The 17395-nt window shown below is 38.2% G+C and overlaps 1 protein-coding gene across 6 annotated transcripts in view; it reads left to right on the top strand.

Moving 5' to 3' along the window:
- Positions 1 to 14234, top strand: part of LOC127657761 (SHC-transforming protein 1-like) — a 47028-nt gene extending 32794 nt beyond the window's left edge. For 5 of the 6 annotated variants that reach the window (XM_052146644.1, XM_052146643.1, XM_052146642.1 and 2 more), the window contains 8 exons: positions 636 to 689; positions 2400 to 2451; positions 2707 to 2833; positions 5145 to 5304; positions 6603 to 6660; positions 7032 to 7148; positions 9928 to 10163; positions 11145 to 14234. In XM_052146644.1, the coding sequence (XP_052002604.1) occupies positions 636 to 689; positions 2400 to 2451; positions 2707 to 2833; positions 5145 to 5304; positions 6603 to 6660; positions 7032 to 7148; positions 9928 to 10163; positions 11145 to 11273 (933 nt within the window). In that variant the 3' untranslated portion in view covers positions 11274 to 14234. The remainder of the gene's footprint in view (positions 1 to 635; positions 690 to 2399; positions 2452 to 2706; positions 2834 to 5144; positions 5305 to 6602; positions 6661 to 7031; positions 7149 to 9927; positions 10164 to 11144) is intronic. The other variant, XM_052146646.1, reaches the window with a different exon arrangement.
- The last annotated feature ends 3161 nt before the right edge of the window (positions 14235 to 17395 follow it).

The raw sequence follows: 17395 nt of genomic DNA, 5'->3' as shown, positions 1-17395 counted from the left end.
ATAATCATCTTAAGACAAATGTTTTGCCTAAAACGTTTGCACAGTACTGTATATATACAGTATATACAACTCTGTATATTTATTTGTTTGACCTGTATAGCACTTTGGGTCAACTTCTGTTGTTTAAAAATGTGCTCTATAAATAAAGGTTGACATGACTATGTGGAGTTGGCATAGTCGGTAGAAACATACATCCTCTGGCTTATTTACAGCTGCACCACAGGGTTTTTATTACTCATGGATAATTCTTCTATGCCTCTATGTTTTGCATTAGCCGGGTGAGGCTTATCAGCGTTCAGGCACTCATCAGGCAGCTTACTGGAGCCCAGAATAGGGCCTGGAGTAATTGCCCTGCTGATATCATTTTTATATCTTAATTAATCTAAAGCATGCCGAATTACTGCACACAACACCGATTTGGGAAGCAAAGCCTGACTTACTACTGCTGTGTTCCTCAGTTTTAGACCACAGTCTCACCAGATAATTTCTCCACCGTCCTCCTCTCTGTCCATCCTTTGCTTTCATTCTCTCTGTCACTCCTCTCTGGCTCTTACATGTTTTACATTCTATCTCATGTCCACCCCATTTGTCTTTTTTGTCACATTGTCCTCATCTCCATCCCTTTCTCCCTACAGATTATTGCCAACCATCACATGCAGTCCATCTCTTTTGCATCAGGAGGAGATCCAGTGAGTCACCCCCACCCCCCAATATCTCTTCCTACTTCTCTGTCTGTCTCTTGTAAATTATCATGGGAATTGAAATATTTTGTTGTCCTGACTCACTCTATATATAGTGAATATGCATTTTCCTAGTTATGCTCAACTCTAAAAGATTGCTTGATTATATACACCGATCAGCCACAACATTAAAACCACCTGCCTAATATTGTGTAGGTCCCCCTCCTGCTGCCAAACAGTGCCAACCTGCATCTCAAAATAGCATTCTGGGATGTTATTCTTCTCACCACAATTGTACTGCGTGGTTATCTGAGTTACCGTAGACTTCGTCAGTTTGAACCAGTCTGGCCATTCTCATCAACAAGGCACAGAACTGTCGCTCAGTGGATGTTTTTTGTTTTTAGCACCATTCCGATAAATTAAATTATGCGTGAAAATACCAGTAGATCAGCAGTTACAGAAATTCTCAAACCAGCCCCTGGCACCAACAATCATGCCATGCTCCAAATAACTGAGATCAAATTTTGGGATCATAGTTTCTTTAGGAGACAAATGGTCGTGTAGATGATGCACATCTGCGATCAGTTCTATAGAGTGCGGTTGGCATTACACTTAGGATGGACCTCACAGAAATGACCTGAAGGTTGAACTGCGATGCACCGCACTGATCTCGGCCTGCATCACCTTGGTTTAATGATGGCTCTTAAAATGGAATTCAAAGACTATCAATTAATTGCCAACAAAACCCTTCATCAGCCAACTAACAAGGACAATTCCATCTATGTGAACATCTGCAGTTAATCCAGGATGAACTTTAAAGACATTAGTTATTTTTCTTGCAGTTCATACAAAAGCTTTGTTTAAACACTGACCCTTACACCTACTTAGTTTAATCGTTTTAAACCATGACTTTCACTACACACAAAAAACTAATATTGGCATTATATTCATGTTGTTTAGTCAGAGGGGAACTGCTTTGAAACTATGTGTGTTGTGAAAAGCACTATACAAATAAAAATGACTTGACTTTAGTATGTGCGCGTGTTTCTAACATCGGTCTTTGGCGCACATAAGTGCCACTGGGCTGCCGTGGTTTAAACTGATCCTTAGACTTATCTCAGAATCGATTCTGAATTTTTGAGAATAGATCCAGAATCGTTGAAGAAAGCATCGCTATGCATCTGAGAATTGATTTTTTTTTTCTCCCACCCATAAAATTGATGGGTTTTTTTGGGATTGAATTGTTCTTTTGAGACAGAATTGGTCAATACAGTTCACAAACTTTCTAAATTATTCATTAGCGATTTGGCCTGAATCAAAATGCTTTTTAAAAATCTTTATCCAGTAATCACAAATGACTGGAAAAGTAATGGAAATTCATTGGTTAAAACTGATGAGAACCCTGTTCTTTAGCCTTATTGTTCTAGGTTTCCTTATTTCATTTCCTCATTTTTGGTTTTATCAGCCTCACTTTCATTCTGTCCTCCCTCACTTATTTGTCTAACTCATCTGTCCTTATCTGTCATTTGTCTTTTCCCCCACTGTTTCCTCTTCTGTTTCCTGTCTTGTAGTGAATAGACTGCCTCAAATAAAAAACTTACTTCTGCTTATCCCTCTGTTCTTTGTCTCTTTACTCTAATATATCTTAATGTCCTCCTCTTCATTCTTTCCTTCCTCCTCTCCATCCCTCTCTGTTTCTCTCGCTCTTTGTCTCCCCAGGACACAGCAGAGTATGTAGCCTATGTCGCCAAAGACCCGGTCAATCAAAGAGGTAATAATACAGCATGACACACTTTCACACTTAAACATGTAGTCTGGTGTTAGATTTATAGGTGACATTTTAATTACTGTTTTCCATGCACAGCCAGAGATTAATTTTTTTTGTGCCTGGAAATTTTAATTTTAATTGACGTTAAAGTACTAAAATACTTCGTTATGTGTCATTACTTATTACGGCTTTGTACTTTTGTTGAGGATTGAAAGTCAACTTGTTCCTGCTCATGACTGATAACTTGCTGTTTTGTAGCATGTCATATCCTGGAATGCTCAGAAGGCTTGGCTCAGGAGGTCATCAGCACCATTGGTCAGGCTTTTGAGCTCCGCTTCAAACAATACCTGAAGAATCCCCCAAAACTGGTTGCCCCTCACGATCGGTAAGAAAGAGTTTATGTGCATATTTCACTGTGTGTGCCTGTTCAAATTAGGAATGGGAATAAAATCCATTCACAGATGCATTGATTTTGCCTCAAACTACTTTGGATTGAACCACAAAAATTTATTTTCAAAATGTAAAATTAATTATTAAATAAGTCTGGTTGTTGAAAACCATTTCTAACACAGAAAGTTGCATTTACAATGTCCCAACAAACATATGCGACAGCCTTCAAATAAGTTAAACAGGCAAAGACAGAAAGGTGGAATAAACTTCATCTTAATCCTGTAAAGCATGACATATGAAAGAATTGTCAGAAAATTAAAATCTTTCAACATTAAATCGTTTTTAATACCATTAGACAAACTATAAAAAGAAATCATAAAAATAAATTGCACATGTTTTTTTATGGATCATATTTGATAGAATAGGCTTTAAAGGTCATTATCCTCTTGAGACCAAGCAATTCATTTTTGTGTTGGACATTTTTTATTTACACATTGCAACTTTTTCTTTGCCCATACATGCTACAGTGGTAAATCTTAGGTATTATCAGAGGACTCCCTGGGCTTTTCAGAGATACCAATATTTGAGAGTTTAGCCATGACAACTTCCTCTCCTTTGCCTATAAATTTGGAGTGAAACATATCACAGTTCAATTCAGTACATCATATTCAATATGAATAAAATATTTTTTTTCCCAATGTTAGAATTTTCAAAGCGTTGTGATTTGTTTGTGGTGGGCATGAATGGAATGGGGTAGTGATTGAGAGATAAACCTCAAATCCTGTTGTGTCATTTTCGATAAATGTCATTTCAACAAGGTTATTCAATAAAATAATATACACAATTTTAACCAAGCACAAGTTGCTGATATTCATCAAACAGTCATTTTAATATATCAGTAACAATATAATCATTACTGTCACTTTTACTTTATTAAAATAAGCTCTCATTTGTCCCAACATAAGTCACTTTTTTCACAAATAACCACTAGATGGTGCCATAAACATGTGAAACTTAGATTACCATATGTTGTTTGGCTCACCAGCTTGAACAGAGAGTGAAACAGGGGCCGTCAAACAATGTGTATCATATTTTATTCTCCCCAATTTGGAATGCCCAATTCCCAATGCGCTCAAATTCCTCATGATGGCGGAGGACGAATCTCAGTTACCTCCACATCTGAGACGGTCAATCTGCGCATCTTATCACGTGACTTGTGCACGTTACCGCAGAGAACTAGCACATGCGGAGGCTTCACTCTATTCTCTGCGGCATCTACGCACAACTCACCACACGCCCCACCGAGAGCGAGAACCACATTATAGTGACCATGAGGAGGTTACACAACGTGACTCTACCCACCCTAGCAACCAGGTCAATTGGTTGCTTAGGAAGCCTGGCTGGAGTCACTCAGCACGCCCTGGATTCGAACTTGCGACTGCAGGTGTGGTAGTCAGTGTCTTTACTTGCTGAGCTACCAGTCCCCAAACATTTTGTATCATGTTTTGTATCATGTTCACTACTCACGGCGTTATAGGGTTAAACTAAACCTAGCAGCATGCTGCATCATGAACTATATTTGAACTATATTTAAAGAGAATAAAGGTATTTGCAAAGAAATCAGGTCACTCCGATGTGGCATTTCATTTACACAACATTAGCTCCCTTCATATTATAATATCCACTTATTTGATTTGGAGGGTCAGAGCAGATATATCTTGCAATAGCTTTTATGTGTAATTGTTACATGGAATGACCCAATTTTACTTAAAAATTATTACCCCTACACTGAAAAATGTAAATGCATCATCAGTCGTTTTGGAATTGGATCGCAACACCTCTAGTTCAAATGAGTAGTGCAAACATTTATATTTATAGCCGTATGTTTGCATGAGTGTATTTACATGGTCCCTCCCTAAGAATGGAAGTCCCCTCAGTATCCTGTATGTGTGTTTACACCATGCATTTACAAATGCAAACATGCGTATGAAAAAAAGGATTTGTTCTCTTGTCTCTGTGTAATTCAAGAGTCTTAAATACACTCATAAGGCAGAGAAACATGTTAGTATAGACATGTTGTCTATATATTTTGAAACACAGTGCTCGTGTGTCTTTGAGTAATGTGTGCTAAACATTTTTAATTTGTTTGCCGTTCCATTTTATAGATTGTGTTTGTCTGATTGTGTCTGTTGGCTTGTACCTTGGTGTTGTCATAACACTGCTTGAAAAACAATACATCATTTAGCATGACCATGTAAATATAATAATGTATAATATTTATTCTCATCTCTCTCTCTCTCTCTTAGGATGGCTCCATTTGATGGGTCAGCCTGGGAGGAAGAGGAAGAGGACCTGGCTCCACCCTCAGAGGTCCCGTATTACAATAACTTTCCTGGCAAACAACCTCCTCCCGGAGGCTTGGTTGACATGAGGACCCGTCCTGGACACAGCACAGGAGCCACATTGGTGAGAGACCCCCTAAACTGCACACGTAGGCTGTGCACGCATTTAAACGAGCATTTGTTTGTGATCATTAGGGCTGTTAAAAGTACTGTTACTTCAGTTCCATGTCAATTTAAAATGAAATAAAGAAGGATGCCACTCAATTTCAAATGCTTGCATGTCTGTGTGTGAGCTGTCAAAAGCACTTATTTTAAACACTCATCTTGGTGAGGTATTAAAGGAATATTTGGGGTTTAATACAAGTTAAGCTCTATTGACAGCATTTGTAACAAAGTTACCAGAGATATTTATTTTGACTCATTCCTCCTTTCTTTTAAAAATGTTCATTTTAGGGTGAAGTTGTAAAATTCCATTTTAAGTGCCTCACTGTAACTTTGATTTTTGCTTTTATTTAAAGGAGGAACAAGTTGAAATACAATTTAGGTGATAATCAACAGTATGCCACATATGCTTTCAATTGAGCTTAACTTGTATTGGACCAGGAACATTCCTTTAATGTAAACAGTCAGTTATGTCTTTCTTACGTGAATGTAAAAAGGTGTGACAAAATTTCGGATTTGTCCATTAGGATTAACCTAATAGACAAAGAGAGAATCACTCACTGCTATTGGCAGGATACATTTACTACCTTCATAAGCCCTTATTGTCGAACAATAAATGGATAGTTCACCCCAGATTTTTTATTTATCTCTCTCTCTCTTTCTCTCTCATATATATATATATATATATATATATATATATATATATATATATGCACATATACATTACCGCTCAAAATTTGGGGTCACTTGCCTGAAATGTTTCTCATGATCTTAAAAATCTTTTGATCTGAAGGTGTTTTGATTAAATGTTTGAAATTCGTTTTGTAGACAAAAATATAATGTGCCACCATATTAATTTATTTTATTATAAAAATAAAAATAAAAAGGTTTTTATATAGATGACTTGGACCAAATAATAAAGAAAAGCAGCCAATAAGTGCCCAGCATATAGATGGGAACTCCTTCAATACTGTTTAAAAAGCATCCCAGGGTGAAACCTCAAGAAGTTGGTTGAGAAAAATGTCAAAAGCACATGTCTACAAATTCTAGGCAATGGGTGACTACTATGAAGATATAAAACAGTTTGGATTTTGTTTAGTCACAACATAATTCCCATAGTTATATTTATATATGCATACGCATATATTGATACTGGTATTAGTATCGATTACTGCTATTTTAATGTTGTGACAAACCCAGTAAAAATGCAGTATACGGTATGTGACAACAATGATGCAATGCCCCTCTCTGTCTCCACAGCCCTATGGACAGCCCAGCCAGAACGACATTCACAAGCAGCCTCTACCTCCTCTACCAGGTCAGGTTTACACACACATAAATGCTTCACACTACTAATCACTGCCCTGTTCCTTTCTAATGATTTTACTCATGTTGGCACTTAGAGTACTGTTACACGTCCCTTTGATTCATCTTCCTTTTCCTCTCAGCTTTTCAAATCCTTTCATCTGAAACTATCATTCTGCTAAATGTGTCAGCGTTTTTTCTGTCACTTTTCATTGCTCTGTGTTGGACACTGTCCAAACCTAATACAGCGCCTTTGAGAGGTGACTTCTAGATTGCTGGCCTTTCTGACAAGAAGACTCAGAATTGCCCCTCTTAAGTGCAGTCACCTGAAGGTTAACTCACTTCAACCTCACTGTCTTCCTCTTTTTCTCTCTCCCCTTTCAGTGGGTGTAAAGGAGGGTGGTTTGTTTGATGACCCCTCATATGTGAACGTGGATAAGCCCCGCCTCCCGGCAGCATCAGCAGCCAATGGAAATGTTCACAGAGATGCTTTTGACATGAGTAAGGAACTAATGACCCATGCAAATACGGTTGAATTCTGAAGTTTACATACACTGAGGCTGTCATTAAAACTCATTGTTTTTAACCTCTCCACAGATTTAATATTATCAAACTATAGTTTTTGCAAGTCGTTTAAGACATCTACTTTGTGCATGACAAGTAATTTTTCCAACAATTGTTTACAGATAGATTGTTTCACTTTTAATTGACTATATCACAATTCCAATGGGTTAGAAGTTTACATACACTAAGTTAACTGTGCCTTTTTGCGGCTTGGAAAATTCTAGAAAATGATGTCAAGCCTTTAGACAATTAGCCATTTAGCTTCTGAAAGGAGGTGTTCTGAATTGGAGGTTTACCTGTGGATGTATTTTAAGGCCTACCTTCAAACTCAGTTCCTCTTTGCTTGACATTAGTGCTGCACGATTAATCATATCGCAATCGCTAATAAAAAGAGTTTAACAGTCTCAGTTTAGGGAGTGGCACATGTGGTCATGTCATGTTAGTTTCCGTTGTTTAGCGTGGAAATCAGGTGAAGATGGATGCCGAGCAGACCGACACTGAACTGGTGGCCAGAAAAAAATAACACCGAAACACAGATCACAGCTTGGCGATATGTCTTTATTTCATCAATAATTAAAGTTAATATAATACGGGAGCATGACATGTAAATTATCTCAAACTCCAAAACTGTCATTCTCTGTGCAGTCAGAGCTGCTTCAACCAGTCGTGGAAGAGACCCAATCTGACTGGGAGTCGAGACCGGGAGAGTTTTAGCCGGTCCGCCGGCTGATGCACACACTAACACGGAGACGCTCGTCTCTCACCCCCACTGTCTGCAGCTTGCAACGTGTTGCATTATTGATGAGATCATCATAAGATCAATCTTATGTGAAAAATAACATAAAAATTACAACAACAATAAAATGTGTGTTTACTTATCAGTGTAATAACTTCCCTCCTCTTACTCGGGCCAGCACTATAAAAACAAATGCCCACCCCATATCTTTCCAAATTTTTCAGCTTCCTGCGGGGAAAGGTGTGTTTCTGGAAGAAACACTATATCATATTTGTTATGCTTAAGAACCTTCCTTCTTTTTATGGAGTGCCCCAACCCATTCACATTACACATGGAGAGAGACTATCCACTCACATTAACATTTGACATTTTGACATGTTAGAAAAAATAGATTAGAATCTGGTTTTTGATGCACAAAGACCACATTCCAACATTAGTGCAACAGTCATACACCGAACATTCCCCAGAATCAAACAAACAGAAAAAAAATACATGCTCATTAACCCCGCACACGACAGCGCCAACTGGCGTCCATCCCTCCAAACTCTAACAGTCCATGTACGCCTGCGAGGACCTCCTCGTCAATTATGCCGTTGGATTGCTCAAGTCTGGTGATTCTATACAAATTTTTTGAGACCGAATTACACAGCAAAAAATTATCTATAAAACAAATTCCAGCCAAAAGGTAGAATAAACACAGAGCATGTAGCTTCATCCATATAACTGTCCTAAAGGTGTATTGCTCTATTAAATAAACTCCAGCTGCTTGGTGGAACCAGCAAAAAAAGCTTGCAGACTCTTCAAACAGTCAAGCGGATGTTCAGTGAGCTGGCCTACCCAGCAGCAACATGAGCACCACAACACGACCCACTCACTCCATTGACTTTATGAAGGACATCACTTGCTATGGGCATGTGAATGTTTTTCGGCCATCCTTGACATCTATCCTCAATTTTGCCAGGAATATCAGTGCAAAAGTGACCTTTCGTTGCTGTAAAAGTTTCTTGCATTCCTTGAATTGGTTACGTTTCTCTCTTATCGAGTTCGCAAAGTCTGGGAACAAGAAAATGCTGTGGTTCTTCCAAAAAAGGTCAGAACCTGTCTCCCTCAGTGGATCGCCGAGCCAGAACCTTGTGAGCTTGCTCGATTTCTAGCTTATGGCCTGCTATGTCGAGCAGATTATGAAAGAGCCCGTCCAGGAATTCCACCATATTCTGTCCCTCTGCTCTCTCTGGGACTCCCACGATATGGATGTTTTTCCACCTACTATGGTTTTCCATGTCCTCCAACGTCTCCCAGACATGCTCCAAATCCACCTTGGTCGCTAGTGAATTAGCAGATAATTCCCTCTCCGATGACTTGAGATAATCAATCCGTTTCTTGACATCCCCCACTCTTGTGACCACCTCAGTGAATTTAGTGTCCATGGCAGTGATCGATCAACGTATTAAAGCAAGATCCTTCAAGTCAGCAATGACCTTCGTCAGCATTCCCGACATGTTCAACATCTCTCGCCGAATTTCCCTAATTTCTCTGACCAAATCGACTCCCTGGCTCGGGGCCTTCTCAGGGGTGTCAGCTTGAGCACGTAAGTGTCCGAGAATTTTGAATTCTTTGACATATTGTCCTCCTAGAACAGTTATAGAACAGATTGTATCGAATCTCACCGGTTTATGTCATTAAAAGGTATCAAAATCAGCAAAGTGCGCAGAGCTCGCCATTCACACGTCCGATCCTTGCATGGCGTCACGTGAATCCCCCATATTTCACATTCTTAAAACAGTGATCCTATCTGACCTAAGACAGGGAATGTTTTCTATGATTAAATGTCAGTAGTTGTGAAAAACTAAGTTTACATTTATTTGGCTAAGATGAATGTAAACTTCTGACTTCAAATGTATATTTATGGACAAAAGTATGCAGTCACCCTAGTAAATTCACCAAGGATGCAGGAATAGTGTGATCTCTCTGTCTTTCTAGAGCCGTTTGATGATGCTTTAGGAGTGTCAGGTGCAGTGGCACCCCCTCTGGCAGAGCAGCTGCAGAACGAGCCCTGGTTCCACGGGCCTCTTAGCCGAAGACAGGCCGAAAGGCTTCTGACTAAGGATGGAGATTTCCTGGTGAGGGAGTCAGGCACCACACCAGGCCAGTATGTCCTTACTGGGCAGCAGGGCGGTCAAGCCAAACACCTGCTTCTTGTGGATCCAGAGGGAGTGGTAAGTCAGAAGGAGAAAGTAATGGTGAAAGGGAATAAGGGAATGATGTAGAAAAGATAGTAATGAAAACCATTCATTGCCACATAATCTTTTTTTATCCTTTTAAAACTTAAGATTTAATGTTATTATTTGCTCACCCTTTTGTCATTCCAAACCTGTCTTAATTTTTAAATTTTTTTTTTTTTTTTGGAACACAAAAGAATATATTTTTATGAATATGCCAGTCCCTCTTGTCAATATATTGGCAATGAATAGTGATTCCGCTTTCAAGCTTCAACAAGGATGCGTTTGATGTATCTTAAAGTAGTCCAAGTAACTTGTGCGTCAAGTTGTCTGAAGGCATATGATAGGGTTAGTCAGACTCATTAAGTGAAAATATTGACATCTATTGCATGTTCAAAAGAGTGCAGGAGAGAGACTTGAGACCTTTTTTGTTGTTTGTGATGCAGCGCTAAACCTATGGGTAATAAGGGTTTGTAATGACATGAAGGTGTGTAAATGATGACAGAATTTGCATTTTTGGATGAACAATTCCTTTTAAGCAATATAACATGAGTATAAGTGTGCTGTTGTAGTGAGTTTAGCATGGCTATTATTTGGCCGTAGGTTTGCAAGTGTGGTATTGCTTTTATAAACTAGAAGTTCATATTGAGGAACATTTCAGACTAAATTTAGCCAGTTAGTTCAAATGTTTTGTAGCTGCCATTGAAAATACTTACAAAAAAAGTCAAAGCATCAAGTAGCACTGGCAGACTGTCTGGATTCTGGAATGTCATGAACACAGACAAACGGAGTGATACAAACAGTGAAATGTGTACTCTGGTATACTCTTGGAATGCGGGGGATCAGAATTAGAGGATCAGAACAACTTTAACTTATGAACTACATTTATTTAGTATTAATTATATTAATATATAAACTTCTATATTAATTGAATGACTTTTCCAAACCTTTTGTTTCTTTTCTTTTGTATTGCTATAGGTGCGTACCAAAGACCACCGGTTTGAGAGTGTTAGTCACTTGATTAGCTATCATATGGACAACAGGCTGCCAATCATCTCAGCAGGAAGTGAGGTGTGTCTGCAACAGCCCGTCGAGCGCCGAGTTTAAGAGAAACATCCTGATTTTTCTCCACAAGAAAAAAACTCCTCCCTTTCCCACTTTTTTGGCAGACTTTAGCAGAAAATTACTTTTTCAAGTGGGAGTGTAAAGTAATCATATCTGTTAAAAAAATCAGAAACACAAAATTTTGTTCTGCATCAACCATCGACCATGAAATTTCAAACTGATTCAGTCATTATACTCAAGGACTAAAAGACATGCAAATCGTTTGAAAAAGCAATTACAAAAAGCCAAACTCAAATGTAGAGACATCTGAAAGAGAAAAACAAACAGTTCAGTGAAATGGATGTGGCATCAACACAGTATCATATCTTGAATTAAGACTGGGGAGCAGCTGTAACCATGGCAACAGACTTGGGCATTCTTGGAGTTTAGAGTTGATCTGAATGAACTACAATCGCAGCACCTTTGTAGCACTCTATTGATTGGGAGTTCACATCCAAAGACTCAAGACTGCTTCAAACCGATTATTCATTTTAAGAGAGCTGTTTTGTTTTTTAAGTGTATGCTGCAGTCTGTTTGCGAATCCCCTGCATTATCCTGTCACAAGTCGTGGTCTTAAGACTGTTTGATGAATATGCAAAACTTTAAAGAAAATACAGAGCTTATTCTCCAAACACAGGCTTCAACATTCAGTGTCTCCATTAAATTAATCCCATCCATTGTAATTCCCACTGCAATATCACTTTGTCAGTGTCTCCACCAGGAGATAACACTCCAAATTGCTTCTTTTTCTCACCCTGAAAATGCCCTTTACAGCATTCCAACATGATCCCAGGAATGAATGGGAATTTTGGACATTTGGGAACACCCCTGAACATATGTGAAAGCTTTAGCAGCCTGCACAGGTACTGTGTGGAATTTTCATTATGCAACCAAGCAGACGCTGTGAGGGACTTATCCTACCCTTTATGAGGTAAAATTGCAGACATCCTAGTATGTGGGGAAAAGGGACGTTCCCTCTCCATTTACATCATCAATCAACCTGTGAGGAAAGGGATGAGACAAAATTATAAAATCAGTGCAAACAGTGGACATGGACATACTGTAAGCCTATAATCTGAATAGGAAAGACTGGAATTGTTCTGTGAAATGACACAAAGCAAATCTATTTTAAAGCCTTCTTATGATGTCATTTTAAATAGGAATTTATATATTTGTTGCATTGAAGTCATCTCCTTGAAAAGCTGACATCATCAGTTGGATGGTTTAATTTTATAATGCATTAGGAATTTGAGCAGATGCTTTATTGTTCTTTTTCTTTTTCATGTGGACATTTCTACTCTGTTCGCATTGACAATCTACAGTATCTTTATGTGTATTGAAGTGTCAGCTGCTTCTGTATGGTTGTAGCCTTTAGTTTCAAGACAAAGTGAAAGGATTCATGCTTTTCAAAGATTTGCTATAATTATTAGACTGCATTTGAATGATGTGTATTGCAAGTGGTGCAGGATTACTTGTCTTTCCTTGCCTGTCAAACTTCGAAGCCTCTATTCAGGAGGACAAAAAGCACTCCAAATGAATTCTGTCCGTTAAAAGTCTTTTTGCAGCCATAAAGTGCAGTTTCAGTATAAACCACAGACAGGAAGAGGAAGGACAGTTCTTCCTCCCTTTATTCTTTTGTTCTCTTTTGTTCTGGTATAGATTGTGCCTTTTTAACTTTACACAGACATACCAGTGTAACTCAGTCACCTTATGCAAATCTGTGGGTAAACATGACACTTTCTTTTCTTAAAAAGTTGAAAAACAAATCTGTGAAAATGACACGAGTTAAGTGAGCTTTAGTACCGCTTTTTGCAAGCAGTCTTCATATTTCCTCTGCATGATTTTTGTGCAATGCTATTGTACTGTGGTCTTAGTTTAGTGCTGATCTGTGGTTTAAATAAAACTGCTCAGTATTATGTCATATTGCTTAAACTTAAAATTGTTAATAAGAACTCCATACTCCATTTCTCATTGGTGACCTAAAACAGATGCTTAATATTCTGTAAGAACATGTAAATAAGCTTTTCATATGCTCATAGTTATTTTCATCATGTCTGAGCATATCACATCTAAAGCCAGTTATTCACTGTGTGGATCAGTCTCAAATGAATCTGTAGGGAATTAGCACATTTGTAAAGGATTGTACTGAAGTGACTTATTGGCCTACTATCATGAGGGAAAAAAGCATAGAGTGATAACCTAATGTGTTCTCCACACAGCAGACACACATCTATGTAAATTATGAGGTTGTTCTTTGTCAGATTGTAGACCCTTAGCAGGCCATATCTGGATGCTTTGTCAATCTGGAATTGGTACCTGGCAACGGTTTTATTTTTTTATATGGATTCAATTTGTGTATTATCAGTCAACATTCATTCCACATAAATTTAGCTGCAACTGAATGTGACCTGCCCTCACATTCATGTGAATTTTAGCCTGTTGTAATTCAAATGTATGCTTCCAGCAAAAGGAGAATGGTGTAATGCTTGTTTGTTTTTGAATCTTTTCACTTTTATGTGTTGATGTTCAGACTACTGGTTCTGGTCAGTATAATTGGTAATACAGTTTGTTCTGTTTCAACAAAGAATGTTTGTGAGAGTATGTAGAGGTATATGTGTGCAGAGCTGGAATGGACTGGAATAATCTGGCTTTTACACCTCTCTTGCTCACCACTCAACTGTTTGCTCATTTTTATAATTTACAGCGGCCTTTGTTGCATGGAAACACTTCCTGTTATTGTGGTAATGGTGACCTTTGTGTTGTGGTTTGTTGTATGCTATATTCAAAGCCAAAGGCTTTTTTATTCTTGTTTGCCTATATAAATATTTTGTTGTTGTTGTTTTTTACATGTTTTTGATTGTTTTAATAATCCTTTTTTTATGTTGTTGTTCTATGGGGAAAACATAAATGTTTACACCTGTATCTCAAACAATAGATTACATATATAAATGCATATATCATTCACCTTTCTTTGTGTGTTTTATTTGATGTGTTCCTTTGGTTTTAAACAGCCTTAAATCACAAAACTCTGACATTGATCACCTCAGATGAAGATCAGGTTTACAGCTGATAGCCCATGCATATATCTCAAATTACTAATCATATTAATTCCTTTGATTGATTCTATTTGACTGTAGACTGTGTGATAGACCCATATTTGGGTGTATCACAGACCCAAATATGTCAGTCTACTGGAATAAGATCAGCTCTCAAATTCTAATTACTGTAATTACCATGGCACGGTTCTTCTCTAAAATTAATTCCATAAAGCAAACATTGTCACACTGACCGTGCCGTTATAGCAGAAAATGGCATGAGTTCCAGAAGGTACAGGGTGAAAAACAAAATACTTGTCTGTATTAGTGTGTGCATATGAATCGATGGGGAAATATTTTGACAGAGTGGTTCAGGACCTTTCAGTGAACAGTAGAGGAATTAGAGATGAACAATAGATAGATTAGAGATGGTGTTTGGCAGCGTAATGGCTATTGTGCAATAGGAGGTGAACAGTTAGCTGGTATTTTCCAGAGCTGAATAAAACCAATTTTACAGTGGAGGAGGAGGGGGGCATGTATCCATGCATCACCTGCCCAGAGCAGGCAGAGCACACTGGGAGAACTCGAGGGAGTCAGTTTCAACCAGATGCTTCAGGTTCATTCCCCACTATTCATTAAAAGAGAGGTTATGCTTGAGCAAGACAAAGTGGAGGCTCGCAGCACACCACAACGAACAAGGACCTGGCCTGCTCTCCTCAAATTCCTCCCCTCCAGTATCGCTTGCGCTCTCCAAACGGCTGTGGAGCATTGGAGTGAGATGCACCCACAGCGCCCGCTCCCCCAGGCCATGCCCTCCTCACTGGACCAAAACTTGAGAGATGCAGGCCTGAGAATGGGCCATGGCAAGAATCTGCTGGGAGGAAATGCAGCCTATGGAGTTGTCCAGTCTCTTAAAGATTGCCTTTACTTCCTGCTCTGTTGCTGGTGCATCAAAGAGATCCTGGACTAAAAGAAAGAACGGTAAACCAATTATGAAAGAAATAAGGCTAAAAAATAATATTTTTACCCAAAATTTAAAATTCTCATTTTAAACTCATTACTTCCTTCAGTGAAACACAAAACGAGATGTTAGGCAGAATGTAGGGGCCAACAGCCTCCATCATCATTCACTTTCATTGCATGGGGAAAAAATATGCAACTGAAGTGACTGATCATTATGGGTCAACTGTCCCTGTCTTTTATTTTTATTCTTATTCTACTTTATTCTGCATTAATTTATTGCATTTTGATCTTTAGGGTGGGTAAGTGGTTGTCTCTTTAGAAAGTGGTGGCAGTTGGAGGCACACAGAAAATCTATGGGGCCAATTAATTTTTATTGTAACAAAACAAGGTACTCACAAACATTTAGCATTGACCTTTTTTAAAAATCTGCAGAGTATTGATGTTACCACTAGGTGGAGTGCCTGATATTAAAGACTGTTCAAGTGAGAATGTATTGGCCTGAGGACAGAATACATTTTATGACTCTAAACTAGTAGATACAATTGTCAAATCGTATTAAAATCAGCTGTATAGTGACATTTCTGATATCTTCCTCTTTTTCAGTGTCTGCGGCAGTTGAGAGCAATTGATCATCCTCGATACATTGATGTTTTGCCTGACCAACTTTCTGAGACATCAGCCCTCACACTAGATGTTTTCACACATGCATGCGCACGTCTCAACAATTAGAGGCCTGATGATTTCATGCACTTTCAAAGTGGTGCATCTTTACATAAAATAACACTAAGTCAGATCACATTTAGGGCAGAATGATGGTGGTGAAAAATGTTATAGTAGAAAAAAAATAAATTGTGATTCTGTCAAAGAAACCAGTGTGGAACCATTCATTCTGACTGAAATTCTCTCAACATTTACTTACCCACAATGCATCCCAGATCATTTATGTATATGACTTTCTGTCATCTAAAGAACGCAAATTTAGAAGAATATCTCAGCTCTGTGGGTCCTTAAAATGCAAGCAAATGGTGGCCAGGCCCAGGGGCGGATTATGACTAGCAAGGGCCCCGGGGCCAATTTTCTCTTAGGGCCACCAGTCCAGTTATCTTTTAAAGTTTTCATTGATTTGTCTACTTTAATACATGTTCTGTTATTTACAGTCAGATTAATTCAAACGTGGCAAGGATGTGGTAAAGAAACCGCTCAGCCGAAACACGTTCGCTGAACAGCCGCTGTTCTTAAAGAGACATTACAATTTTAACATTTGTTAAACATAAATTAAACTCAAAATTATGCATACAAAAAAACAAGCATGTAACAAAATGTGTGATAAATGTGTAAATGTACATATATTTAAAGGGGCAATAATACATCATGAAATATTTTAACTTCATCAAACACTTTAAATGTTGAAGAATTTAACATATAGACTCCAACAGTATCTGCACATGGGTTTGGTTAAACTTAGGCAGTTCTGGCTCGCACTGCTATATCTTTTCTAACTCTTCTGAATGATGGGGTGCGTTCCATTCAGAAATGATCATCCCTACACCCTATTTCCTTTGCAGACTTCACCCTCAATTGTGAGAGCTTCAAATGGCTGAAATTTGTTTGGCTCAAAAACATTGTTCGATTGGTCATTTTATTGGAAATTCAGTTTGGAACAATCCTAAAGCTTGGTTACAATTATTATTCTCCCATCAAAAAAGCCCTGCGAATGCATCATTTATGCCTTTTCAAAGTGTACAAAAATACCCTAGACTACATTACATTGACAGAATGTTAAAATGAGTTAAGAGTCTGTTTTTGAATGTTTGTGATTTCAAACTTCAGCTGTCAAAACTTACACAAAAGCCTTTAATCTGCTGTAAGATTCTTTCTTTCTTACCATAAGGCCTGTACATTTTTTAACTTCAAGCATTTCAAAATAATTTTAAAATTTCAGACAAGTTTTTGTCAGACCAACATTATAGTTTGTCTTGACAAACTACGGATCTAGATTAATCAGTACTTTTGTCATAATTAACCTATAGCCAGACCGTTGAAGCTCTAAAAATCACATAAAGGCCATTTAAAAGTAATCCATAAGACTCCAGTGGTTAAATCCATATCTTCAGAAGCGATATTATA

The sequence above is a fragment of the Xyrauchen texanus genome, chromosome 17, assembly GCF_025860055.1.
Source record: "Xyrauchen texanus isolate HMW12.3.18 chromosome 17, RBS_HiC_50CHRs, whole genome shotgun sequence".
In the NCBI taxonomy this organism is placed as follows: domain Eukaryota; kingdom Metazoa; phylum Chordata; class Actinopteri; order Cypriniformes; family Catostomidae; genus Xyrauchen; species Xyrauchen texanus.
This window is presented reverse-complemented; position numbering and strand designations above follow the sequence as displayed.